Genomic DNA, 26,831 nt, shown 5'->3' on the forward strand with positions numbered 1-26,831 from the left:
TGCCCAGTGTGGCTGCTGTGGGGAGTTCTCCTCTGGGGCCTCACGGACCTGCAGGTATGTGTCTAGCCGTGGATTTCCTCTTTCATCCTGGCCCACATCTCTCTGCACGAGGCATATGTACTAAGCAGTTTCTCGGGTGGTTCTGCCTTCCGGGACTCATCCCTCAAAGCGTGTCATTTTAGAGGCAGTTGCCATCATGCCCCCAAAGCGCCCTCATTTCCTAAGCTCCCTCCTTCCTACAGCCCTTGGGTCTGCACACCCACTGAACTCTTCTGTCCAAGTAGGCAGCCTTGGGTCTTAGCTCAGCGGCTGACAAGAGATGATCGATAGGTCTTGAGCCAAGGAGGGAGCCTGCTCAGACTCTCAGCCCTTCCCCACTCTGCCAGGTCTCCAAGAGACAGTATGGTTGGACCCTGGAGCATCTCCCAGGATGGAGTGGATCCCAGTGGGGCGATGCTTCAAGTGGGTACATGCTTTCTTGCCCAGCCAGCAGAATCCTGTCCAAGCCTGATGTTGTGGGTGGTTTGGTAAAGTCTTGTTTTCTCTTGCCAAGACCCAAGTGAGAGCTTGTTTGCATCAGGTGCCTGCGGACCCTGATCCCTAGAGGGTGATCTTGAAATGCATGGAAATGGGAGTGAGGAGGGGCCTAAGACCGGTTGGTTTCTCAGCCCTAGGATTCAGGGAGAGGAGCTGGGTGGGGGGGGTGGCGGGGGGGAAGGAGCAAGAGTAAAAATCCCAGCCAGGGGGTGCCTGCCAGGCAGCGGTGACTTCACAAGCTGCTGATCTCGGAGGCCCCATTTCCCCACCGCCTTCATCCCAGACTGATGGAGCCACACTCCATAGACATTCTTTGAGACAATGACGGCTGTGTCATTTTTTTCTTTTTTTTTTTTTTTGCGGTACGTGGGCCTCTCACTGTTGTGGCCTCTCCCGTTGCGGAGCACAGGCTCCGGACGCGCAGGCTCAGTGGCCGTGGCTCACGGGCCTAGACGCTCTGCGGCATGTGGGATCTTCCCGGACCGGGGCACGAACCCGTGACCCCTGCATCGGCAGGCGGACTCTCAACCACTGCGCCACCAGGGAAGCCCACGGCTGTGTCATTTATTAAGTGAGGTGGACATGAGCTAAGTTGTAATCTTACAGCAGGAAACCCCATTTACAGAGGAGGAAACTGAGGCTCCTGGAGCTGGTCTGTCCTGAATCCCCATCCATCTCTCTGTGAGAGCCCCAGCTTGCGGGGGCCGTCCTGTCTTGGGTGGAATCTGCCATCACCTCCTGGGGCTCCAGCCACCCTGAGGGTTTTGTCTTTTCAGCATCATTCAGTATTCAGAGCTGTCCTCGTGGGAAGAGCGGGTCTGTGACAGGTTTGGGGAGGAGGTGACTTCCAGGCCCCTGCCTGTGTTGACACCCAGTGGGTCGGTTCCCGGGCTGGGCAGCTCGGTCCCTGAGCAGCGGCCTCTCTGGTGTCCGCAGACGTGTGGGCCAATGTGAAGGTGGAGTGCGAGCCCAGCTGGCAGCCCTTCCAGGGCCACTGCTACCGCCTGCAGGCTGAGAAACGCAGCTGGCAGGAGTCCAAGAAGATGTGTCTGCGGGGCGGGGGTGACCTGCTCAGCATCCACAGCATGGCTGAGCTGGAGTTCATCACCAAGCAGATCAAGCAGGGTGAGCGGCTGCTTCCCCCACCCCCATCCCATCCACCCGGAGGCTCAGGGACTGTCCCTCCCTCCCCAGCCAGTGACTGAGGCTGACCTCCCGATGTCCCCTCTCCCCTCTCCCCGGCCGCACCCCAGAGGTGGAGGAGCTGTGGATCGGTCTCAACGATATGAAACTGCAGATGAATTTTGAGTGGTCCGACGGGAGCCTCGTGAGCTTCACCCACTGGCACCCTTTTGAGCCCAACAACTTCCGGGACAGCCTGGAGGACTGTGTCACCATCTGGGGGCCGGTGAGAACCCCCTCTCCCTATCACGGGGCCCCCAAACCTATCCTCAGTTTCCTCATCTGTCAGTGGAACTCTAACGGTGCCAATCTCAGAGGGCCACTGGGAGGATTAAAGGAGTTAATTCTTGTGAAGCCTTAGGATGGTGCCTGGTGCGATCTTGGTCTCTTGCCAGCTGCACTTCCCCGCCTGCAGGTGGCGTCAGAACTCACATTATGTGGACATGCTCCGCAGGCAGGACTGCTCGGTGCCAGCCCTACCCAGCCCAGGGTCCTGTCCCCTCAAGAAATGATGGAGCTGTGACTATTTGCCATGGCTTTGGCTCAGACAGTGTGGGTGGATGAAGGAATGGATCCAGGGCTTCAAGCAGAGATAAGTCTGGCCCTTAAAGAATGGACAAAGCTGTAGGGACAGACTACTTAACTCCAGAGACAGGACATTCTGCCGTGAGATACAGCCAACAGTGCCAGCGACTGTGGAGACATCTGGCTTAGAGGATGCTATTTAAAACTTTATGAACAATTAGTTATTGAGCATCTGCTATGTGCCAGGCATTCTCCTGGGGGCTGGGACATATGAACACCTCTGCCCTCCAGATGCAGCTCAAGGCAGACAAAAACTGCTGGCTGGGTGCCCTGGACACAGGAGGGCTAAGGCAGTTAGGAGGGGCCGAGGACTAAGTTCCTCTTCAGCTGCATCAGCTGAGGTGAGGGTCTGGGCACACGGCCCCTGCTCACCTTGGATCTGCAGGTACTGGCTGGACGCCTTGCCGAACTGGGAATCTCATTTGTCCTGCTAACAGTCTTAGCCAGCTTGTCCTTGATGTTTATGAAATGAGCTGTAAGTAATTTAAAAGAGCACCTCTTTCCATTTAGACGGTGCTTGTCGCAGTTTCGAGGCACTTGCACATCAACTCTGTGTGCTCTCATCAGCCCTGTGAGGCTTGTAGCACTAATCCTGCTCCCCTGCCATTTTCCAGCCTAGAGCACAGAGAGGTCAAGCTTCTTGCTCAGAATCACACAGCAAGTCAGAGGCACGGCCAGGTCTGGAAACCAGGTTCACTGAAGGGGTTTGGGAGATTTGGGGGAGATAGATTGAGACTCCCCCTTACCCTGTGTCCCTAGGAAGGTCGCTGGAATGACAGTCCCTGTAACCAGTCTCTGCCATCCATCTGCAAGAAAGCAGGCCAGCTGAGCCAGGGGGCCGCTGAGGAGGACCATGGCTGCCGGAAGGTGAGGGTGCTTCTGGAGCTGCCCCGGGTGAGGCCAACCAGAGGGGCTCCCAGGGGCAGGAGGGCGGGTGGAAGCCCGCAGCTTCCCATGGCATCGTCCCTTCCTCGGCATGCCCCCTCCTCCGCTCTCCAAACTTCTCCGTCCCAGGAGGAGTGATGTTGGATGAGGTGGGGTGGGGGGGAGAAGCTGTTGGGAAGAAGAGCTCCCCCGCCACCCCTAGCCCTGAGCCCCGCTCCATGGAAAGCCACGGAGAACCCGGAGGTGGCGGTGGGCGGGCCCCCCAGTCTGGTTCAGTCATCCCCTGAGTGGAGGCTGCTGGGGAGACCCTGGACCTCTGTGCACCCCAGCCCCATTTTCCCACCTCACTTGCTGGCACAGCGTGTGCTTGTCTGTCTCCTCAGGAGGAATGGGGCCATCCTGTGTCTCCGTCCCTGGGCTCTAGCCCCAGGGAGGGAAGGGATTAGGACTGAATGGGGGGAATGAATCAGCCGGGGGCAGGGGGGAGGTTGAAGGTATGAAAGAGGGTGAGGGTGGGCGATGGATCTGTTTCCCTTGTCCAGCCGCCTGCCCACCCCACCCCTCGCCGCCCCAGAGGAGCAGGGGTGTGAGCAGTGTGGACACACATGGGGAGGCTGCTCATCAAGGCCACTTGGTGTTTTGGCCCCTGGTGGCTCCATCTGCAGAGGCCACGCTCACATACACACATACGCACATAGACACATGTAATATACACATACACACACATAAACACATAATACACACATACACACAAATACATGCACATGTACACATACACATAAACACACATAATACACGTACACATGTATACATACACATGTACACATACACACATGCACATGCATACACACACACACACACACACGCCACTTTCTCCTCTGCGCTGGTTCCTGCCCTGGGGGCTGCCTTGCTCTCTCTCCCAAGCTCCAGCCCCCACCCCCAGGGATCCCACTTGAAGGCTTCCTGGAGGCAGAGGCCCTGGCAGGCACCTGGTGTCATCTTAGGAGGAGCAGGGCTGTGGCAGGGACAGACACAACCTCTGTGGTGTGGGTTCCGGTCTGGGCTCCGCCTGCACTGTCTGTACAAAATCAAGCCACGTAATTCTGAGCCTCAGGTCCTTACCTGCAAGGCAAGAGCAGAGAGGCCCTCAGGGTGGCCCAGGGGACAAGGGGTCGGTGGGGTGAAGCCTCCCCGGCCTCATGGGGGCGGGGGTAGCGAGCCAGCCGTGTAGGAGGGGTGGTCTCTCTTCTGCAGCTTTGCTGCCCCTCGCCGAGGGTCTGTCCCCCCCTGCTCGCGGGCCAGGCGCATCCTGTGTACTCCAGCTTTTCCAGGCCCCTGAGGATTACCCAGCCCCCTCCACATCCTGGCAGCTCTCCCAGCTTTTTGGCTCTGGTTTCCCAGCCAACTGGCAGTTTTCCCACTGCGTCTCTTGGTTCAAACACCCAAGAGAGGAGTCCGGTGGGCCACTCATCTTTCTTGGCCAGGCCACAGGCCGGGTGACTGGCTGTCTCCCAATCAGCCACCCGTGGGCCGTGCTTACACCCTGGGCCTGGCAGTTGTGGGTAACAGTAGGGGAGGGGAGTGTGGCGTGACAAGGTGCAGAACACAGCACAGGAAGAGCCGGCTCTGGTGTCAAACCAGTCCCCTCTGCTCTGTGCCCAAAAGCCTGCAGAAAATTCAGTGGTGCCACTGATGGCACCTGCACCCCAGGATTTATGGGTGAGAGAGGAGAGTCCTCCCCCCAGACACCCCTTTTCTGCCCACTCTCTTGAGCCAGGGTTGGACGTGGCACAGCCCATCCTGCTACTGGCTGGGAGAGGACCAGGTGACCTACAGTGAGGCCCGGCGCCTGTGCACCGACCACGGCTCTCAGCTGGTCACCATCACCAACAGGTACAGGAGAGGGACCAGCCCTCCCCTATGTCCTGGCCTCATGTGGTCCCTCCTCCAAACGGGGCAGCATCCTGCCATCAAGTGCAGAGGGACTCGAGTCCTTTGAGCTTCAACAGCCTCCAGGGCCTTTTTCTAATATTGTCACCAGAATGACTCCTGTTTATTAAGCGACCCCAGCATGGGACAGGTCCTGGGCAGGGGCAGGAACAGGCATAGGTGTGGGCTGGATCCCCCAAAGAGACCTTGGCCGTGTCTGATTTTCTTTCTCCTCAGCAAGGCATGGAGGTGAAGACAGTAGCAGGGGAGCTGGGTTGCTGTGTGTCAGCTGCAGGGTCCCCAGGGGTCCCCACTTCCCTGAGCAAGTTTCTTTTTTAAAGCATTTCTTAATTTTTTTAAATTAAGTTAATTAATTTTATTTATTTTTGGCTGCATTGGGTCTTCATTGCTGTGCGCGGGTTTTCTCTAGTTGCAGCGAGCAGGGGCTACTCTTTGTTGTGGTGGGTGGGCTTCTCATTGTAGTGGCTTCTCTTGTTGTGGAGCATGGGCTCTAGGCGCGCAGGCTTCAGTAGTTGTGGCACGCGGGCTTCCCTAGTTGTGGCTCGCGGCCTGTAGAGCGCAGGCTCAGTAGTTGTGGCTCATGGGCTTAGTTGCTCTGCGGCATGTGGGATCTTCCCTGACCAGGGCTCGAACCCTTGTCCCCTATGTTGGCAGGCAGATTATTAACCATTGCGCCACCCGGGGAGCCCCCTGAGCAAGTTTCTGATTGGGTGCAGCACCCAGGCTCCTGGAGCAGGGCGTCTGGCCTGTAGCCCAGGGAGTGGTGAGGGCCGAGCTCCCTGCCTCGACCAGCCTCTCTCCCGCAGGTTCGAGCAGGCCTTTGTCAGCAGCCTCATCTACAACTGGGATGGCGAGTACTTCTGGACGGCCCTGCAGGACCTCAACTTCACCGGCTCCTTTCGCTGGCTCAGCGGGGATGAGGTCATGTACACCCACTGGAACCGGGACCAGCCCGGTGAGCCCCTCCTCCACAGCGCCTGCTCAGCCCCCTTCTTGGACTTTCCTTGGTGAAGCCAGGAGGCCGCGGTGGACCAGCCCTGCCACCACCGAGACCCGGAGCTTCGTAGGAAACAGATCATTCGTACAATGTGGTGATGTGGTTATAGGAGGACAGGCTCTGGAGCCAAACTGCCCGGCTCAGATCTTGACTGTGCAGTTTATTAGCTGTGCATCTTTGAGCCTCAGTTTCTTCATCTGTCCAATGGGTATAATAGTACTTTCCTTACAGGGTTGACATGAGGCTTGAATGGGTTAATACATGTAAAGCCCTTCGAGTAGTGAGCATACAAGTGTTCGCTACTACTATTACCATTTTTAATTCATCGTCTTTTTTAACCTTTTCAAGAACCTGATGAGGCAGATGATGAAACAGGCTCAGAGAGGTTAAGCAAGTTGCCTAAGGTCTCACAGGAGAAAACAGAGAGCTAGGCCTCTGCCCCCATTTCCTTCCTCCCCACTGGGCCCCGACTCCACAGAGCATGTCCCTGCAGAGATGGCTAAGCTGATTCCCGGTGCGAGGACCGTGGTGGTGCCCCTCGGGGATGTGAGGGAGAACTGGTGAGTCCTCTTCAGCATGTGGATCTCCCTTCTCCCTCCTCCAGGGTACAGCCGTGGGGGCTGCGTGGCCCTGGCCACGGGCAGCGCCATGGGGCTGTGGGAGGTGAAGAACTGCACGTCGTTCCGGGCTCGCTACATCTGCCGGCAGAGCCTGGGCACGCCAGTGACGCCTGAGCTGCCTGGGCCAGACCCCACACCCAGCCTCACCGGCGCCTGCCCCCAGGGCTGGGGCTCAGACCCCAAACTCCGGCACTGCTATAAGGTAGGCAGCCTGTTGGCCTGGGGTCGGGGGAGAGGAGCAAGAGCAAAGAGGCAGCATTCCTGGCAGGGGGGGTGGCCCCAGTGGGATCCAGCCATGATCCAGGCAGGCGGGCCCCGGAGAAACTTACAGACAACAGACAGAGGTACTTTCTGTGGAAGCCCTTTTGTCAGTGGCATTTGAGGCCTGGTGCCTAGTAGGTGCTCAATAAATATTTGAGGAATTGAAAAACCCACAGAGACCATTGGTTGCGGAGGTTCCCAAATGTTGGGGCCAGGCTGGCTGCTCTTTAGAATTGCCTGGGGAGCCCGATTTAAACAAATCTTCCAGGCTGTCACTATGGAGATTAGGATTCAGTGGGTTGTAGTGGGGCTTGGTAATCTGTGTTTTTAAACCCTGCAGGGTTTGGGAGCCACTGAGGTAGTCCAGGGTCTTTTAATTACAGGAAGAAGCTGAAGTCCAGGGAGGGGAAGGGACTTGCCCACAGCAAATTGTGGCTCTGCTGGGATAAGAGCCCTGATTGCCCCGCTGGTTAGGGGGTGCATCTCTGGGAGATGGCTTTGCCAGTTTCCCTCCCCTGGGGCTCCCTCTCTGATGAGCAGGATTGTCCAGTGAGGCCCCAGCCCCCTTCCCCACTCATATCCTGGGAGGGCAGGTGTCCCGTGGGGAGCTGGGCTGGGGAACAGCTTGGACTCTGCCCCTGCAGGTGTTCAGCGCAGAGCGGCTGCAGGACAAGAAGAGCTGGGTCCAGGCCCAGAGGGCCTGCCAGGAGCTGGGGGCCCAGCTGCTGAGCCTGGCCAGCTATGAGGAGGAGCACTTCGTGGCCAATATGCTCAACAAGATCTTCGGGTACTGAGCCTGGGGTGGTGGCCCATGTGCACATGAGTTGGGCTCTTGCTTTTGCTGGGCAGGGTGAAGGCGACCCCAGGGCGGTCAGTTCCAGGGCTTGGAATGACCTGTGCATCTGCTACTAATGCCAGGCCCATCCTGACCCCGCCTCAAGTAACCCTGGTCTCCCTGGAGTCGTAGACCCTGGGTTGCTCACCAGAGCCAGCAACACCCCCTGAGACTCACAGACTTTTACACAAGTAACCGCCCTCACCATCCCTCCTTCTCCATGGCAAAATCTCCAAGCTGATCCAAGTGAGCGCCCCCTCCTGCAACCCTACACCATCCCATAATAGCCCACACTTTCTCAATAAACAGCTTTTTCTGAGAGACAGGAATAGAAAGGCTACTACAAAAGTGAGCATCTGCCCGCGGTGTCCCTTCAGATCCCCGTCTCTGTCCTGTGGGTTCCTATGACATACAGCCCTACAGTCCCTTAGCCTTGGGAAAAATCCAAATGGATCCAGGCTTCCTGACATCTTAATTCCAGGGATATCTCCTCCCAGTAAACAGCACAATTACATTATTTGACTAGTAATTATAATAGCTCGTGTCAGTTGCTTCTCACCATGTACCAGGTACTGCACTAAACATTTAATCCACATTCAAGACTTCTCAATCCTAAGTAGACATTATCCCTTGCGGGCTGTTATAGAGGTTGGGTTATTTACCCAAGGTCACAGAGCTGGTCCCTGGGTGACCCAGGACCGGAATCCAGGTGTATCTGATTCCACGGCCCCAGGTCTATGCACCATCCCCATCGGCTGCCTAAAGTGAAAGCCTGCAGTCTTGCTGGCAGGGCAAACCCCACCCAAAGGGAAGCAAGGAAGGGAGCCAGGCCACCTGCCCGCAGTGAGCGCGGCGCCTGGCCCAGCTAGCCCAGTTCTCTTTGGGGAGAGCTTTTTATGGGTGGCCCCAACGGTGTTTTGCCCGGTGAGTGTGAAGCCCAGATCGAGAGGCCCCAGGTCCTTGGGACTGCTCAGGTCACAACCACAAGGGGCCCCTATAACTCTCATCCCCATGTCTTCTGTCTTCACCCCCGGGTTGTGCTAAAGTGAGTCAGAGCCTGAGATCCACGAGCAGCACTGGTTCTGGATCGGCCTGAACCGTCGAGACCCCGGAGCGGGGCAGAGCTGGCGCTGGAGCGATGGACTAGGGGTGAGGGGGTCTGGAGGAGGCGTGGCAGGTGGGCGGAGCCTGGGCGGGCGAGGTTTGGATGTGGGCGTGGTCTTTTGGAGGTGCGCGAGGTTTAGTAGAGGCAGCGCCTCTGGCCGGAGCTGGCAGGTAAGGGAAAGGGGGTGGGGACCGTCTAGCCCAGGTTGGGGGTTTCTAGCTTATGCCAGGTCTCTGGTTGGTCTGTTCTGGGGGTGGGTGCAGCCTGCGCCTGGTGCCTGAAACCCCTCTCACCTTCCGACCTCATCAGTTCTCTTACCACAATTTCGACCGGAGCCGGCACGACGATGACGACATCCGGGGCTGTGCAGTGCTCGACCTGGCCTCCCTGCAGTGGGTAGCCATGCAGTGCGAGACGCAGTTGGACTGGATCTGCAAGATCCCTCGAGGTTGGGTGGGGCGGCGCTGGCGGACCGGGCATGGGACAAAGGGCGGAGGGGGCGGGGGTCCAGGGGAGGGTCCCCTTTCCCTGCAGCGTCTCTGTCCCTGTTGTCCCCATAGGCGCGGACGTGCGGGAGCCTGACGGCAGCAGCCCGCAAGGTGAGGCACCTCGCTCCCCACGGCGGCCCGGAGTGGGGAAGGGGCGTCACCTCCTGGGCAGGGCCTGGCCAGGACCGAACGAAGGGGCTTAGGGGCTTGAGCCGAGGGAAAGGTGATGGGGGTATCCTACTGGCCCGGGTCGGATGGGCTCACAGGCCCGCCTGCCTTGGCTGCCCTGGACCCGCCTTGTCCTCTTTGGGCTGGGCGGGCTGGCAGCCCCAGCCTGGCCTCCATCCCCACGCCCCCTCCGCCCCCGCAGGCCGAAGGGAATGGCTGCGCTTCCAGGAGGCGGAGTATAAGTTCTTCGAGCACCACTCCACGTGGGCGCAGGCACAGCGCATATGCACGTGGTTCCTGGCCGAGCTGGTCTCCGTGCACAGCCAGGCGGAGCTGGACTTCCTGGGACACAACCTTCAGAAGGTGGGCAGGCTAGCGAGCAGGGAGGGCAGGCCCGGGAGCCAGGGAAAGGGCCTGCCAACCCTCACCTGCCTGCCCGGCTTCCCCTAGTTTTCTCGGGGCCAAGAGCAGCACTGGTGGATCGGCCTGCACACTTCAGAGAGCGACGGGCGCTTCAGGTGGGAGCCCTGGCAGGGCAGCGGGTGTGGATGGGCAGCGGGGCGCATACGTGGATGGCTACCCTCAACCCAGGCTGGAGGTAGGCAGGCAGCACAGCATACAGAGACAGACAGATTTGGATTTGAATCCAGCCCTGCCCTCCACTGGCTATGTGGCCTTGAGCAAGTGAGTTAACCCTTCTGGGCCTCGGTTTTCTCATCTGAAAATGAAATGAGGCCTGCCTGGTAGGATCATTGTGAGAATTAGAAATGAGGTATGTGAATCCTTAGCATGGCATCCAGCACCTTATCGGGCACTAAATAATGGCAGCTCACTATTATGCTGGGGTCACTCATGAATAAGGTCCCCTCAGGACATGGGCAACAACATAGGATGGTCCAGAGGGGCCTCTTTGTATTCACGGCCCACCTACCATGTGTGAGGCATGTGTGAAAGCCAGGAGCACGTGGGTGTCTGAGCATAGCGCTGCCCTTGGACCCCTGCTCTGGGATCCTTAGACTTCTTTTCTAGTTAGAGAAATGGATGCCCAGGAAGGCCGGCCCTTACCTGGAGGCTCCAGGTCCTTGGGTTCTAGCTGCACTGAGCTCAGTAGCCCCACTCCTCAGCCTACGGCCACTGAGCCCCTGGTGTTGGGCTCTGGTCCCTGCCCCCTCATTGCTGCATACAGGGGAGCACGGTGCCCAGTGCTGGAGTCATCCCCGCTCGGTGCCATTGCAGATGGACAGATGGTTCCGTTATAAACTTCATCTCCTGGGCACCCGGCAAGCCTCGGCCCATCGGCAAGGACAAGAAGTGTGTGTACATGATGGCCAGCCGAGGTGAGCACAAGGTGGGGCAGAGAGGGTGCAGAAGCTGAGGGGAGGGTGGGTGTTGGGGGCAGTGAGGTGAGCCTGCGCAGGGGCCCTAGGTCTCTTCTCATTCTCTCTGTTCCCACAACCCAAGAAGGACTAGACCCAGAGAGGGGAGGGCCTGTCCCTGTGATCCAGCAGCCACAGAGGACTTGAGTTCAGAGCTGGACACAGAGACCTGAGCCCCAGCCCCACCTCCTCTCAGGGCATGAGGCCAGGGTGCTGGCAGCCATGCCCTGCCCTTGGGGTGACTGCTCTTCTCTTTCTGCAGAGGAGTGGGGGGATCAGAGGTGCATGACAGCCTTGCCCTACATCTGCAAGCGCAGCAACAGCACCAGAGAGCAGCAGCCCCCAGACCCACCACCCACAGGTGGCTGCCCCCCTGGCTGGAGCCAGTTCCTCAACAAGGTAGGAGGTGGAGAGGGGGCACCCAAGGCGAAGGCTGAGCCTCAGGAGTCCTCGCCCTTTGGCAACATCAAAGTCATGGCCTCTTGCCTGTACCCACCACCCTCTCTTCTGCATGGCCCCAGTGCCAGGGCCAGACTCCTTGGAAACTAACTCAGCGTAGTAACACCTTCTCATTCACCAGGTAATGAGGTTGCCCATATAGTTTGGTGAGTTTCCTAGATCCCGGTCGCCAAACATCTGCTTGTTTTTTTTTTTAATTTTTTTGGAGGCACAGTGCAGCCTGCGAGATCTTAGTTCCCCGACCAGGGATCAAACCCATGCCCCTGACATTGGGAGCGCAGAGTCTTAACCACTGGACCACCAGGGAAGTCCCCAAACACCTTGATAATGAATTCCTATTAAAATGTTGAACATACAAAGTACGTATGTGTGCATTACATATGTGTGTGTTCGTAAATATATATTTACTTACATACTAAGGTGACTGACGTCATATATAGTTAAATATACACAAGAACAAAACAATATAAAGCATGAGCTAGAGATTTTTTTTTTTTTTGCGGTACGCGGGCCTCTCACTGTTGTGGCCCCTCCCGTTGCGGAGCACAGGCTCCGGACATGCAGGCTCAGCAGCCGTGGCTCACGGGCCCAGCTGCTCCGCGGCACATGGGATCTTCCCGGACTGGGGCATGAACCCGTGTCCCCTACATCGGCAGACGGACTCTCAACCACTGCGCCACCAGGGAAGCCCGAGATTTTTAAATAGTATTTTTAAGTTTTCAAAATTTTCCTTTTAGTGGTATGAAAAAACTTTTGTGCTCACTCAAAATTTATCAATTATAATAATTATTACTATTTCAATAACTTTGATAAGAGCAAAGTGATTGCATATACTTCATTATTTGAAAAAATCTTGGTTTGATGCTTTGTGATTCAGACTTCACGGGTCTTGTTTGAAGTTCAATTTTTTTTTTTTTTGGGCCATGTGGCATGGGATCTTAGTTTCCCGACAAGGGATCGAACTCACGTCCCCTGCATTGGAAGCACAGAATCTTAACCACTGGACCGCCAGGAAATTCCCTGAAGTTCAAATTATTTTAAAACACGGATTGAAGGGTTGCTGTAGACGGAAAGATTACCTCACGAAGACAAATAGATCAAGATGAAAAAAGGTCATCCATCATTGGCTGGGCTTTCTAAGTCCTTCTCCCTATTTTCCAGTCCTTCTACCAATTAAACAAAGGTTTTTGTTTAAAAATCGGTCAGTTTCTGCATTTAAACGAATCTGCCTTATAAACTAATCAGAAGAGCTGATCAAGAGAGTTTAAAAAAAATCCTTGGCAGATTTTTTAAAAACAACATTTAGAAAATTCTCTTCCCAAGTGTTTTGAGTGTGCAGCTAGGAAAGTTTGAGACAATAAAATGAATTAGAATGGATATGCATCTAAATACGTTTTCAAAATGTTCCCTCTAGAGTGTGAGTTTCTTTCCAAAAGTGGTTACTTCCTGACCCTGGGGCTCATTCATCAGACCTGATTAGACCTTCATTGTTTTTACCTAGTGGCTGAAAGCGCTTACCCCAGAAAGAGAAGGGCGCTATTTCCTTGTGGTTTGTGCTGGCATCATTAGTATAAGCTTCGATCCATGCCTTCTTTGCAGGACATTGTAAGACCACTTAACCCCTATTGTGGGGATTAAATTAGTTAACACTAGATAACATAATCCATAAATCTTTGTCATACATTGGCTTGCAGCCCGCCCATAGTGTCCTGGAGGGCTCACTGTCTTCAGAATATCCAAGCGAATATTACACCTTTTCTGCGTTAAAAAAAAAAAAAAGAGTAAGACATGTATTATTAATATCTTGGGAAAAAAAACAGAAAAAATGAAACTAAAACTCATCCATACTCTCCAGAGGTGACCACTATCAATATTTGTTACTCACTTCCTGACTTTTTCCATGTAATTGAGATTATACTAAATAACACAATTTTGTAGCCGGTTTTTCTTTCTCAGTATTATATTTTCAGGATTTCCCCGTGTCGTTAAATTTTTCCAAAAGCTTATTATGACTTCTTCCACCTAATTTAAAACAAAATATATTTTATATATGTAATCGGTCCCTTTCTTAATTTGTTAGCGTCATTGTAATGATACAGTAACGCTGTCAAAAGCCTTGGGAGTATGCGAAGCTGAGAGCCAGCCAGACCTTGTCCCCAGGCATGGCCCAGGCGGTGCCGACATAAGTAGTAGAGCATTTGGTGGCCCGGAGAAATCTTCCCACTTAAAAATTCCCCAGAGTGCGGGCAAGTGTATGTGAATCCGCTGTGCCTGGTTGAGAGGGTGCCGGAGCCTTGGTCAAGGAGACCCAGATGTCCTGGTTCTCATGTTTTTCTCTCACAGCCCCCAAGCCTCCCCAGGGCCTGCAGCGGCTCCGCAGCGGAGTTTCTGGGTGTGTGGGACAGGGAGGTGGAGCAGGATGCCATGCCTCCCCCTCCGCCCCACAGTGTTACCGAATCCAGGGCCAGGACCCCCAGGACCGGGTGAAGTGGTCAGAGGCACAGTTCTCCTGTGAACAGCAAGAGGCCCAGCTGGTCACCATTGCAACGTCCTTAGAGCAAGGTAGGGCCAGCCCATGGGGAGGCCCCATGATCCTCTGACACCGTGCCCCCAGAGGGCTAGAGCAGAGTGAGGAGGGGGCTGCCCTATCGCTCATCACTCTCTCTTCTGGGGGACTGTAGCATTCATCACAGCCAGCCTGCCCAATGTGACCTTTGACCTTTGGATTGGCCTCCATGCCTCACAGAGGGACTTCCAGTGGGTAGAGCAGGAGCCTCTGCGGTACACCAACTGGGCCCCTGGGGAGCCCTCTGGCCCTAGCCCTGCCCCCAGTGGCAACATACCGGTGAGGAAGCCCCTCCCCACTCTCTCCTTTGCCCTCCACCCCCACCCTGCCCTGCAGTGCTTGCCTGGGGACCCCCTTCCAGCCTCTTTGCTCATAGTATAGCCTTCTGGGGGCAGTGGCACAAACGGGCAGCTGCTGGGGCCCCCCTGAGCAACTCCTTCCCCCCAGACCAGCTGTGCGGTGGTCCTGCACAGCCCCTCAGCTCACTTCACTGGCCGCTGGGACGATCGGACCTGCGCGGAGGAGACACACGGCTTCATCTGCCAGAAGGGCACGGGTACGTGTCACCGGGGAACCTGGAAACCCCAGCCCGGGACTAGATTCCATGGGCCATGCCAGGAGGAATGAGACATGGTCCCTGACCTCAGAGGGCCCCTGGGGCCACCCCCAGAGTCTAGTCTGCTTGGGAAGCAGATGGGCAGAAAGGCCAGGTGCCAATCAGAGGAAAAGGCAGTGAGCACCAAGGGGTCTCAGGAGGAAGGTTTGGGGTTTGGAGGGCTGCCCAGGGAGAGCTAGACACTGGGCATGCCTGGTGGCAGGGGCCCTGAGGTTCTGTGTCTGAGGCCCCTGCAGCTCCGTGCAGGGGTCCCTCTGCCCTGGATTCGTGGTCGAGCTCTAGGTTGCTCATCCCTTTACTAGTAAGAACGTATTGTTGTTAATAGCAGCAGTGACCGACACTGAGCCAAGCACTGTGCCCAGAGGAGAGTTGGTCTCTGCCTGATGTCCGGCGCTCCCCACTCCCGGCCTCATGCCTGGGGATGGGGTGATGGGGGCAGAGCCCAGCCTGAGCCCTGCCCCCTTCCCTGTAGACCCCTCCCTGAGCCCATGCCCAGCAGCATCGCTCCCTGCCCCGGGCACTGAGCTCTCCTACCTCAACGGCACCTTCCGGCTGCTGCAGAAGCCGCTGCGCTGGCACGACGCCCTCCTGCTGTGTGAGAGCCGCAACGCCAGCCTGGCGCACGTGCCCGACCCCTACACCCAGGCCTTCCTCACGCAGGCTGCCCGAGGGCTGCGCACACCACTCTGGATCGGGCTGGCCAGTGAGGAGGTGGGCACCGGGCTGGGCCCACTCCCCTGATTTCCCTCCCTGCCTCCCCCTAACCCCGTGCCTTACCTGCTCCCCCCACCCCGGCTGGTCCCCTTCCTCCCACCCTGATGGCTGTCTGTGCCCAGGGCTCCCGGCGGTACTCCTGGGTCTCGGAGGAGCCGCTGAGCTATGTGAGCTGGCAGGACTGGGAGCCCCAGTACCCGGGGGGCTGCGCCTACGTGGACATGGATGGGGCCTGGCGCACCACCAGCTGTGACACCAAGTTGCAGGGGGCTGTGTGTGGAGTTAACGGAGGTGAGTGCCCACCCGCTGGGGCCGAGGGGTGGGCCGGGGGTAGGCCGACCCTGGTCCACTTTCTCAATCCTGCACCCCCATAGGGCCCCCTCCTTCCCGAAGAATAAGCTACCACGGCAGCTGTCCCCAGGGGCTGGCAGACTCGGCGTGGATTCCCTTCCGGGAGCACTGCTACTCCTTCCACATGGAGCTGCTGCTGGGCCACAAGGAGGCGCTGCAGCGCTGCCAGAGAGGTGGGCCGGGCGGGCCATATGTGGCCATTCCAGGTGGCGACCCCTCTCGTGGACACTCAAAGCCCCTGTGAATGCAGTCCCCGTGCTGCGGTCTACCTGTCGGCAGCACTCACACATAAGTGCCCCTCACGTTGCAACACGCACAGACCACCCGTGACATAACGTGTGTGACTATAACCCCCTTCCGTCCACGCACGGCTCCACACCATCCTCGCCTCTGGCTGCCAGGGAAGAGGGTGGGGGCCTCTCTGGGGGGCTCCACTACCCCGGGGAGACCCGTCTGCCCTGACGTGAGCCTCCTTTGTGTCCAGAGGGTGGAGTGGTCCTGTCCATCCTGGATGAGATGGAGAACGTGTTTGTCTGGGAGCATCTGCAGAGCTCTGAGGGCCAGAGTCGGGGTGCCTGGCTGGGCATGAACTTCAACCCCAAAGGTGGGTCCCTGTGTGTAGGATCAGGATGGGGAGGCCTCAGGCTGCAGGGGCGATGCCCTCCACCGGGGCCTGGTGGAGGTGAGGGCCTGAGGAGGGTGGGAGTTGGTTCTAGAACAGGCCTGCTCTCTCCCACCTGCTCCAGTTTGTCACCCGCCCCCGCAATGCCCCCTCAGTGCCTTCTTCCCACAGGAGGTACCCTGGTCTGGCAGGACAACACAGCTGTGAACTACTCCAACTGGGGGCCCCCGGGCCTGGGTCCCAGCATGCTGAGCCACAACAGCTGCTACTGGATCCAGAGCAGTAGCGGGCTGTGGCGCCCAGGCGCCTGCACCAACATCACCATGGGTGTCGTCTGCAAGCTCCCTCGAGGTGAGCGCCCGGCAGGCACACCCGCGGCTTCCTGCCACCCCCAGGCATCTGGTGCTGGCTGGGGCCCCGACTGCTTCTCGTTTTGCAGACAATGCAGTGGATGGGAGAGAATAGACAGACAGGCCTGGGGCCCGCCAGGACCTTCCCCTGGGATTAATTAGTCTGTAGGACTGGGCCTCGCTGCACATTTCCAAACTAGACAGCAAACCCGTCATTTTGTAGTGGTTAAAGGTAGGGATGGGGTTCAAGCCCAGGCCAAACCATTTGCCAACTCTGTGACCTTGGGTAAGTCATTCAAACTCTGTGGCTTCAGTTTACACATATGTAAAATGGGGTAATAAGAGTACCTATAAGAGGATTAAATGAGCAAATGAAGTGTCTGGGCCTGCAGAAAATGTTCTTACGTGTTTGCTTATTATTATTATATTATCACTGCTACTGTCATTAACTGGTCCCTCCTCTGTCGCAGCTGAGGAGAGCAGCTTCTCCCCATCAGGTGAGTCACAGGCAGGGCTGAGACTAGCCCTCCCCCCCCACCTCGTTCCGGGCGGTGGGTGCCATAGCGGGGCTTCTGAGCGGGGGTTCTTCTTGCTGCAGCAGCCCTCCCGGGGAGCCCTGCGGCCCTGGTGGTGGTGCTGATGGCGGTGCTCCTGCTCCTGGCCCTGCTGACGGCGGCCCTGATCCTCTACCGGCGGCGACAGAGCGTCGAGCGTGGGGCTTTCGAGGGCGCCCGCTACAGCCGCAGCTCCTCCGGCCCCGGCGAGGCCACTGAGAAGAACATCCTGGTGTCCGACATGGAGATGAACGAGCAGCAGGAGTAGTGCCAAGGGCGTGGGCGGGGCCGGGGCAGGAGGAGCTGGGTCCCCGGGGCACCCACCAGCTACAGTCCCGTCGGCCCGTGGAGGGGTGCCCTTGGGAGCTGCTGTGGGGAGCTGGGGCTGGCAGGGCCGGGGCTGGTGGGGTCCCTCCCTCCCACGAGGGCTGGGCTGAGACCTGGCTGAGTGCAGTGTGGCGTTTCCCTTTGGGGGGGGGTCTTAAGGTCTTGTCACCCAGGCCTGTGCCCCCATGGTAACGAGAGGCAGGACGGGAGCCTCTTTCTGCCTCTTCCTCCCCAGGCCCGCCTGCCAGGCCTGTGCCCCAGGCCCCAGGCCCTGCTGCTCGCTGCAGAGTCTGAGGAACCTCCCCTGAGCCCTCAGCCGGCCTCTGTTGCTTCTCTCCTTCCCTGGCAGCCTCAGCTCTGAGCCCCTCACGCCAGCTCCTTTCCCTCCCTGCCCCCCTGTCACCCAGCCCTCCCTTCTGAGCCAGGGCCCTGGGGTTTGGGAAGCCCTCTTGCTCTTGGTGGGGGTCGGCTGAGGGGGCCGAGCATTTGTCACTCCTGTGCCTGCTGGGGTGGCCATGGGACATGGCAGGAGGGCCTGGGCCGGATGGAGAACAAGAGCATCACTGTGGCGTCAGCTGGGCTGGAGACAGGACAGGGGAGAGACACCCGGACCTCCTGGGGGTGACCAGGCTGAGCTGGGGTGTCATCTCCTGCCGGTCGGGGGAGGGCTGTGTCCCTAAAGAGTCCCCTGTGGGGACCAAAATAAGTTCCCTAACGTTTCCAGCTCCTGGCTCTAGTTTGGAGAGAGAGGTGGTGTTTGGCCAGGGTCCTGGGGGCTTCAGAAGCGAGAGCCCAGGGATGTCCTCTAATGGGGCCCAGAAGAAGAGCGCCTGAGTCCCCCGAGTGGCCCCATGCGGGTGGAGCCGAGCCACCCAGCACCTTTCCAAGAGGCCGAATCCCAGCAGGAATCACCAGTCCTGGTGCTGCGACCCAGGACAATGTGAACATGGACTCGAAGACATGGTCCTTTTTTGTAGTTCTTAATTTTTTTAATGTGCCATTATTGTTTTTAAAAAGAGAAAAAAGAAAAGCAAACAAATAAAACACCTTTAAGAGGCTTGAGAGAGAAGGGTTCCTGCTCTGTCCTGCTGTGAGCCTTGTCCTTCATATCTTTTCAAGATAAATGTCATTTTGGGGGGCTTGCATCCATTTTGCCTCTATCTCGGGGCCCCAGGACCACACCCTTCTCTCTGTTCCTGGGGATATGTGTGAGGGTTGAGGGCTCTGGAGCTGCCGGACAGCAGTGTGAGCTTGTGCAACTTGGCTCACCTTTCAATGTGTAAGACGGGAGAACAGGACGCATCTCCTAGGGTTCCTTTAAGGTTGTCTGAGGGTTAAATGAGATCACCTGTGCAAAGCAGTCGGCGCCTTCGTGCTCGTGCAGTAATTGCCCCATAAGCGTCAGCTGTTAACTGCTGTTTCTGGGCTGCAGCTCGCAGGGGAGCGTGTGAGGCGCCCAGGTCAGCCAGGGGTGGGGGACGCACAGCACCATCCTTCCAAGGCAGCCATCAGACCTGCATTTGAGCTTCGAGAAAGCGAGTGCACCTTCGTCCCGGGGGAGCATGGGCTCTGGAACCGGCAGGCGGTGGGGCAGTGGATCACAGGACCTCCCCCCTGCCCACCTTCACTCATCCACCCAATGATTCAGGGCGTTTGAGCTGGAGACAGCCACGAACAGAGAGAAGGCCCTGCCAGCCCAGGTCGGTCAACCATGCCAGGTCACGCTACGTGCCGTGAGGAGGCCTAACACAGGCCAAGGGGGCTACGTGAGGGCCAGTTTGCACGGGGTGGCTGGGGAGGATCTCACCAGAGGCAGTGAGACTGGCACCTGAAGGAGGTGGGGGGGGCAGGGGAGCGGGGCGGGGCCTGATTGCCCGAGGCCTTGAGGGCAGTGGTAGGGAGTGTGGATGTTAAGCAGAGCAGGAAGTCAGTGGGAACAGCTAGTCTGACCTTCTCAGATGGTGCTTTGGATCGGGACTGCAGCAAATGGTAAGATTCTGTGCACATATGTGCACGTGCATTTTTGCCTTGTTCGTGATTTTTTTTTAAAGTTTATAATTTTCTGAATAGGTAATACTGTCACATTGTTCAAAGCCTAACCCAAATGATATAAAAGAGATACACATTGAGAAGTCCAAAGCTTTTGGCCTGGACAGCAGGGTAAACGGGGTGCCATTTACTGAGTCGGGGAGCCCTGAGGGAGGGTTTGTGAGCTCCTGAGTTTTCTGAGGCCAAGGCTGAGGCCAAGCCTGAGGCCCTCCTCCATCCAGCTCTTCTGTCTCTGCAGCAGCAGCAGGAAACATGGAGGGGTCTGGTCAGCTTCAGGGCGGGAGCCCCAATCCTGTGGCGGGTCCTTAATGATTTTTTTTTAATAACATTTATTTTGGGGGGGGGCTGTTGGGTTTTCGCTGCTGCGCAGGCTTTCTCTAGTTAAGGCAAGCGGGGTCTACCCTTTGTTGCAATGCGCGGGCTTCTCATTGCGGTGGCTTCTCATTGCGGAGCACGGGCTCGAGGTGCACGGGCTTCCATAGTTGCAGCATGTGGGCTCAGTAGCTCGCGGGCTCTAGAGCGCAGGCTCAATAGTTGTGGCACACGGGCTTAGTTGCTCCATGGCATGTGGGATCTTCCTGGACCAGGGCTCAAACCCGTGTCCCCTGAATTAGCAGGCGGATTCTCAACCACTCTGCCACCAGGGAAGCCCCAGTGATTTTTTTTTTTTTTAATGTGGACCATTTTTAAAGTCTTTATTGAATTTGTTACAATATTGCTTCTGTTTTATGTTTTGGTTTTTTGGCTACAAGGCATGTGGGATCCTAGCTCCCCCACCAGGGGTTGAACCTGTACCCCCTGCATTGGAAGGTGAAGTCCTAACCACTGGACCACCAGGGAAGCCCCTGGGTCCTGAATGATTAATCCACTTCACCCTGAAGTGTTTAGTTCTCCAAACTGGGGAACAGCTCCCTTTGTGAGTTAAGTGCCCTGCCATTAGCCACAGCTCAAAGGTCGCCTGACCAGGCTGCAGGGAGCCACGCTGGGCAGAAGCCCCCTGGGAAGCTGGCAGCTGACCTTTGCCCTGAGAGAGAAGAAAAGCCCAGGGGTGAAGGCAGGGGCACGGGCTCTGGGTGGGAGGAGCAGCTGAGAGAGTGAGAACCCAAGTAGTGAGGGCAGTAGCTGGTGTGTGTCCAGAGATTAAATCACGCCAGAAATACCTGTCCCCACTCCTCTCTCCTTCCCTCGGGTGGCTTTAGTCCTCACCAGAGCCCTGAACCCTACCCAAAAGCATCTTAAACCGTTTCGCATGCACCTGGGGGCTCCCCGTAGACCTTGTTCTGCTTGCGGGCTCCTGTCTGCCCAGAGGAGGGCAGGAAGGCTCCGGGCAGCTCTCTGTCTGTAGGACAGGAGGAAGGCTCTGGGCCCTGGGCCATCTGCCTCTGGCCCCAGGCCAGTGCTGGTTCTGGTAGAGTACGTGGCAGAAACTCCTTTCTTTTTGCTCACTTCGTTGTAATAAGCGTTAAGCACCTCCTCTGCATTCCATCTTTGATGCCTTGAGACCCAGCCCCAGAGGCCTGGGCAAAGGGCACTGTGTCCCAGGCACTGAGCCCAACCTGCACTTGCAGGGCTAAACCAGCTCAGCTCTGGCCACCTGGATGCCATGACAGCTCGCTGAATCCATGAATGAATGGGCGAACGGGCCGCTCTCCAGAGAACGGTGTCAGGCATTCTCACAACCTCTCCTTGTCAAGCCAGAGTTGGCTTCCTCCCAGGTGTCCTGGCAGAGCTGGCCTGGCGCAGCGGGCAGTGCTGCAAGGCCGCGGGGTGAGTCGGCCAGCCACATCACACGGCTCTCGGGGAATGGGGCTGGCCGGGCCCTGCCAAGCCGCCTTGAGCACTAGGGCTGGAGTCTGTTGCAGGGACAAGGTAAAGAATTGCATCTGGAGGGAGAACCCCAAGAAAGGCAAGCAGGAAGGGGGAGGAAAGGGAAAGGGAAAGGAGATGGAGGGAACATGGAGGGGCCTCAAGCAAGACCAGCATGAGATGAAAGTGCCCAGATGTTCAGGCCTTTATCTCATGGGTCAGGGCTGCCAAGAAGCCCAGGGAAGGCTGACTTCAGACTTGACTCCCCCTGAGCATTGACCTGCTGCAGCTGCAGATCTCAATCCTTGTCCAGAAAAGCAGGCGGGGTGCCAGCCCTGGAGAAAGGAAAGGGGCGAAGCAGCAAGCAGGCGTTTCCCCCTTGAAGTGGATTCGTTGCTGGCAGTCAATGCAAAAAAATTAACTGGCTTCTGATATTGGCTGATGGCAGGACTGTAGTTTTAGCCATTTCAGGGAAATCCTGGTCAGCTCAGGTTTTCTAGTCTAGTCGGCTTTTTTTTTCTTTCCTGCCCAGCACCTCTAAGTTCTGAGGTCTTGTGGGGTGTCTGGGGATCTGGCCCTCAGTCATTGCATGACCCTGCTAGCTTATGCAGGAGGCCCGTCTGTATCTCTCTCTGGGACTTGTTCTAACTAATTCTTACCATGAATTAACTCATTTTATCCTCTGAACACATCATCAGCTGGGTGCTACTGTCCCCCCTTACAGAAGAGAAAACAGAGGCACAGAGAGGGGAAGGACCTGCCATGCCACTTCTCCTCCACCCTCCTTGCTCTATAAAAAGGTTGGGGGGCAGGCAACTGGAGAGAACCCCACTGTGATCTTACAGTCAGCCTCTGAGGCTCAAGAACTTTGTCTCAATCTGAGACATCTCTGCCGAGTTTCAGAAGCCTATTTTGAGTACAAGGGCTGAGTGGCCTCTTTCCTTTCCTTCTTCTGGGGCCTCCCTTCCCGAGGCAGTGGGGGAGGGACACCTGGGTACCCTGGGCTGGGGTCAGACTGTGGGATACTATGCATAGCCTTGCATAGAATGGGGACTTCCCTGGCGGTCCAGTGGTTGAGCCTCTGCACTTCCACCGCAGGGGGCACGGGTTCGAACCCTGGTCGGGGACTGACGTGCAGCATGGTGCAGCCAAAAAAACGGAGAATTGTGTAGTATGCATAGAAATGAAGTGGGGGCTTGGTGCATATACTAGACATTTACACTATTATGGATATTTTAAAGCTCACACTCACCTCCCCAGTGGGAGTCAACTCACCCCAAGGCACTGCAGCAACAGCATGCTCTCCTCTCTCTCCTCCTGCCGGCTCTTCTTCATCTCACCTGCCTGGGTTGGTGGCTTTTGGTGGCTCCCTGCTGCCTATGTGTGGACCCTCAGCTCCCTGACCTGGCCTGGGGGCTCCCCAGCTCCCCTGCCCAGCAACCCCATTCTAGCTGGTTGCTCCCACCATGCCCTTCATCTGTGGGGGCTCCCTGTTTCCCTTCTCTCCACCACCCCTCTGCTTGCCTGGGCTCCACCATCCTTCAAGGCCCTTTTCTGCACCCCTTGGCTCTGGGGACCACCTATTCCCCTGACTTCCTGGGCTGGTCAGGGATGTTGCCCTCTCTTTCGGGCAGGCCAGGAGCATGGCCTTGGCCAGTAGACTGACTTCACCCTATAAACTTGGGGGCATCACTTAACTTCCCTGAGGTTAGGTTTCATGATGGTTTAATTTCTGTGTCAACTTGACTGGGCTAAATGATGCCCAGATAGCTGGTAAATCATTATTTCTGGTTGGGTCTGTGAGGGTGTTTCTGGAGATTAGCATTTGAATCAATAAACTGAGTAAAGATCGCCCTCCCCAGTGAGGGTGGGCATCAAGGGCCTGAACAGAACAAAAAGGGAGAGTAAGGGCCTACTTTCTCTGTTGAGCTAGGCCATCCATCTTCTCCTGCCCTCAGCACTTCTGGTTCTCGGGCCTTGGGACTTGGACCAGGATTCATACTCTTGGCTCCCCTGGTTCTCAGGCCCAGGTTTGAACTGGAACCACATCACTGGCTTCCCTGGGTCCTCAGCTTGCAGATGGCAGCTTGTGGGACTCCTCAGACTCCATAATCATGTGAGCGAATCCATCATAATAAATCTCTTTTATATCTCTCTCTATATCCTATTAGCTCTGTTTCTATGGAGAACCCTAATATGCGTTTCCTCCCATGTAACACGGGGTTACTAATATCTGCCTCATAGGCTTATTGTGCGGATTAAAGATAAATATAAAATGCTTATCCCCAGGCTCAGCTCCTGGGAAGTGCTCTTTAAGTGGCACACGTGGGCTCCTGTCACCTCAATTTGACTTCTTCTGTATATGTCCCGCTGCCCCAGTAAGACTGAGCTCCAAGAAGATGGGCATCGTGCATTTTTCCTGTGTCCTCACAACCTAGCACATAGTTAATGGTTGGTCAAACTGCCTAAAGAGCCAAAGGCTTAGAAAGACCCTGTGTCCTATCCAGTGTGACTCAACCTCTGATAGGTTCTGGCAGTATTTAGCCAGTTGTAGAGCAGGGGAGATAGCCCTTTTCATCACTGTCTTTTAATAAATGAGACTTGGTCCTTAGGGCACCTCGGGCCATGAGAAGCCCCACCGGCAGATCCCTGGGCTGCAGTGATGTTGAATTGATGGTGCAGGTCGATGTCTGTTCTGTTGCATCTCTCCCCACCCAGACCTCACAGGAGGCACTCCTGCTTGCGTGCGTAGATCCTTCATATAGTTTCCCAAAGCCCAACATTGACTGGTGTAAACCTGTAACGGTCTCAGGGTAGCTGCCTCAAACCCTGCCACATCTTACTGGGGGTTTGGCCTGTCAGAATGTTTACCCGTCTGCCTCAAATTCCATCAAGCTCTCTATAAACCTTATTGTTAAAATATGCATTGTCCCTTCTTAGATGTTTCTCAGTATTGGCTCCTGGACAGATCTTTTATCTTCAGTCAACCTTAAAGTTCGGTTAAAAATAAAGACCCGGGGGCTTCCCTGGTGGCGCAGTGGTTGAGAGTCTGCCTGCTGATGCAGGGGACACCGGTTCGGGCCCTGGTCCGGGAAGATCCCACATGCCGCGGGGCGGCTGGGCCCGTGAGCCATGGCCACTGAGCCTGCGTGTCCGGAGCCTGTGCTCTGCAACGGGAGAGGCCACAACAGTGAGAGGCCCGCGTACCGCAAAAAAAAAAAAAAGACCCATTTTCTCATAGAATGATCAGGGCTTGGGGCTCCATTTGTGAACGGAGGAACCTGAGGCTTTAGGAATTTGGGGTACAGCATGGAGATATTTTCAACTTGAGCGGCTCTTCTAGGCTCTATTCACATTCAAAGATGCCCCTTTGTTTGGCTTTTGGATCTTGGATCTTGGTGGAATCTACTTGTTTGCGGTCCCTGAGTCTCTGTCTAACTGTGGAACAGATCAGAGAAGTGGGACAAGATTTTGATGTAATTCAAGGCTAGCTTTCCTAAACCCTACTGGCATCATAATTTATGTGGGGGACCCCCTTGGCAGCAACATCTTCAATGGTCACTCCTGGTCTGAGAAGGGTGGGTCTTGAAGGTGGGATGGGAAGCCTGTCTTCCTCTTCCTTTCACCTTTTTCCCTCTCTCTCTCACCCTTTCTCAAATCTACTGAGGCATATTTTACAATTATACCACAGAGTTCGCCCATGTTAAGCGCACAGTTCAATGAGCGTCAGTAAATGCATCCAGTTGTGTGAACGTGACCGCAGACCAGCTTTCAGAACCCCTTCATCGCCCCAGAAAGTCCCCTTGAGCCCTTGTGCAGTCAGTCTCCACTCCTGTCCCCAACCCCCAGCAACCACTGCTCTGTCTCTGTAGTTGTACCTTTTCTCGAAATTGCATTTCAGTAGAACCATACGGTATGCAGTCTTGCGTGTCTGGCTTCTTTCACTTAGTGTAATGTTTTTGCAGGTATCAGCAGTTCATCGCCTCCATCTTTTATTTATTTTTTGACCTATCTTTGTTTCTCTCTCTCTCTCTCTCTCTCTGACACACACACACACACACACACACACACACACACACACACACACACTTTTCTTCCTAAATTCTCTGCCCTTTTTGCATCCTAGCTCTTGATCTGGTCTTTGGGCCCTAAGACATAGTTAGGAGAGAAGTGTGGAGTCCATGTACCAAAACTTCTTAAGCGGGCACCTACAGAGGGTGGCTGGCCAGCTAGCCTGTCCCTGCCTGTGGGGCCCCAGGATGTGTCGTCCCTCGTGGCAGTGATGGTGGGGAGCAAGGAGAAGTGGAATGAGGAGACTGGAATGAGCACAAAACGAAGCTGGGTGAACAAAGTCGGTTTACTGATTCTACGCGGGGTGGAGTGAGGTCTGAATGGGCGCCCTCAGCAGGGGGACCTGAGGCCACAGGGCCTGCCTGGGCTGCTGGGTCCCCTTGGGCTTCTGGGCTTCTGGGCAGCAGCAGGGCACCCAGGTCGCTTGGTCTGTGCTGTCTGGGACTAGGCTGGTCGCTGGTGCCGTCTGTAGATGCTCAAGCCAGACCCCAAGAAGGTGGCAGGAGGTTGAAAAAGATAAGTGCCAACACGTTGGTTTCAGTTTTAGGGGAGAGGAGGAGGGAGGGAGGCATGTGGGGACGTAGTGGGGGCTGCGGGGTGGGGGGAGGTTTCCACCCAGCTCCATGGCCAGCTCCCTTGCTAGACCGCTCGGTTGTTGCTTTCACGGATGCTACTTTCATTCCCATCTCTCCACTCGGAACCTGGAAAGCAAGAGCATCTCTCAGGCTGTGGAGCCGCGGCAGGCCGTGGGGTCTGGCACGGAGGGGCATGGCATCTCTGCCTTTCCCGGCCCCTCCTCCCCCAGCCCCAGTGACCCCCCCACCTACCCACACACACGTGCGCATGTGCGCTACAGTGCCCTGAACAGTGCGGAGAACAGGAACCCCAGTCTTTCAGAGATCAGATTGGCTGGAAACAGAGGGTCACGTGATGGGAGGGAAGGCAGGAAGGCAAAGAGGCAGTGAGATGGCAGTGGGGTCAGAGTGGAGGATGCGGGGTGGGGTGCGGGCTTTTCTTTATTCTTGGGGAAAACTCTTGTTCTCAGTCCATTTCTTTTCCTGTTGGCCTGAGTGAGCGCTCCCTGACTATTTGGAAGCGGTTTCTGACTGGTGAAAAGGGCAGGGGAGCAGGAATAATTACCATCCCTCCATCCCTACCTGGACCCTCTCAGCATCTACCTCCACCACAAGGAGGCCCCAGCCCCATGAGATGCCCCCATTCTTTCACTCCTCCTGTTCTATCCCCCAAATCTAGTGGCCTTGACTTTTATGTATGGGGGGGAGGAGCTCTGGCCCAGCCTTTGGCTTGAAGGCTCTCAAGCCTACTCCTGTCACACCTGTACTGGTGGCTGCCAGAG

At 56.4% G+C, this 26,831-nt stretch overlaps 2 protein-coding genes across 3 annotated transcripts in view; one reads left to right on the forward strand and one right to left on the reverse strand.

Annotated features, from left to right (window-relative positions):
• Positions 1 to 18,617, forward strand: part of MRC2 (mannose receptor C type 2) — a 52,618-nt gene extending 34,001 nt beyond the window's left edge. The window contains exons 7-30 of one of the 2 annotated variants that reach the window (XM_060080437.1): positions 1,474 to 1,662; positions 1,791 to 1,945; positions 3,064 to 3,171; positions 4,967 to 5,082; positions 5,946 to 6,094; positions 6,741 to 6,958; positions 7,662 to 7,804; positions 8,899 to 9,001; positions 9,267 to 9,405; positions 9,518 to 9,556; positions 9,816 to 9,976; positions 10,064 to 10,131; positions 10,850 to 10,950; positions 11,252 to 11,388; positions 13,896 to 14,010; positions 14,130 to 14,293; positions 14,462 to 14,570; positions 15,103 to 15,341; positions 15,467 to 15,635; positions 15,719 to 15,868; positions 16,180 to 16,299; positions 16,489 to 16,668; positions 17,138 to 17,164; positions 17,266 to 18,617. In XM_060080437.1, coding sequence (XP_059936420.1) covers positions 1,474 to 1,662; positions 1,791 to 1,945; positions 3,064 to 3,171; positions 4,967 to 5,082; positions 5,946 to 6,094; positions 6,741 to 6,958; positions 7,662 to 7,804; positions 8,899 to 9,001; positions 9,267 to 9,405; positions 9,518 to 9,556; positions 9,816 to 9,976; positions 10,064 to 10,131; positions 10,850 to 10,950; positions 11,252 to 11,388; positions 13,896 to 14,010; positions 14,130 to 14,293; positions 14,462 to 14,570; positions 15,103 to 15,341; positions 15,467 to 15,635; positions 15,719 to 15,868; positions 16,180 to 16,299; positions 16,489 to 16,668; positions 17,138 to 17,164; positions 17,266 to 17,489 — 3,323 coding nt within the window. In that variant the 3' untranslated portion in view covers positions 17,490 to 18,617. The remainder of the gene's footprint in view (positions 1 to 1,473; positions 1,663 to 1,790; positions 1,946 to 3,063; positions 3,172 to 4,966; positions 5,083 to 5,945; positions 6,095 to 6,740; positions 6,959 to 7,661; positions 7,805 to 8,898; positions 9,002 to 9,266; positions 9,406 to 9,517; positions 9,557 to 9,815; positions 9,977 to 10,063; positions 10,132 to 10,849; positions 10,951 to 11,251; positions 11,389 to 13,895; positions 14,011 to 14,129; positions 14,294 to 14,461; positions 14,571 to 15,102; positions 15,342 to 15,466; positions 15,636 to 15,718; positions 15,869 to 16,179; positions 16,300 to 16,488; positions 16,669 to 17,137; positions 17,165 to 17,265) is intronic. The other variant, XM_060080438.1, reaches the window with a different exon arrangement.
• Positions 18,618 to 25,760: 7,143 nt separating this feature from the next.
• The window catches only part of MARCHF10 (membrane associated ring-CH-type finger 10), a 93,091-nt gene continuing 92,020 nt past the window's right edge, over positions 25,761 to 26,831 (reverse strand). Inside the window, exon 10 of the mRNA XM_060082149.1 lies at positions 25,761 to 26,175. Coding sequence (XP_059938132.1) covers positions 26,114 to 26,175 — 62 coding nt within the window. The 3' untranslated portion in view covers positions 25,761 to 26,113. The remainder of the gene's footprint in view (positions 26,176 to 26,831) is intronic.

Source organism: Mesoplodon densirostris, chromosome 18 (genome assembly GCF_025265405.1).
Source record: "Mesoplodon densirostris isolate mMesDen1 chromosome 18, mMesDen1 primary haplotype, whole genome shotgun sequence".
NCBI classification, from domain to species: domain Eukaryota; kingdom Metazoa; phylum Chordata; class Mammalia; order Artiodactyla; family Ziphiidae; genus Mesoplodon; species Mesoplodon densirostris.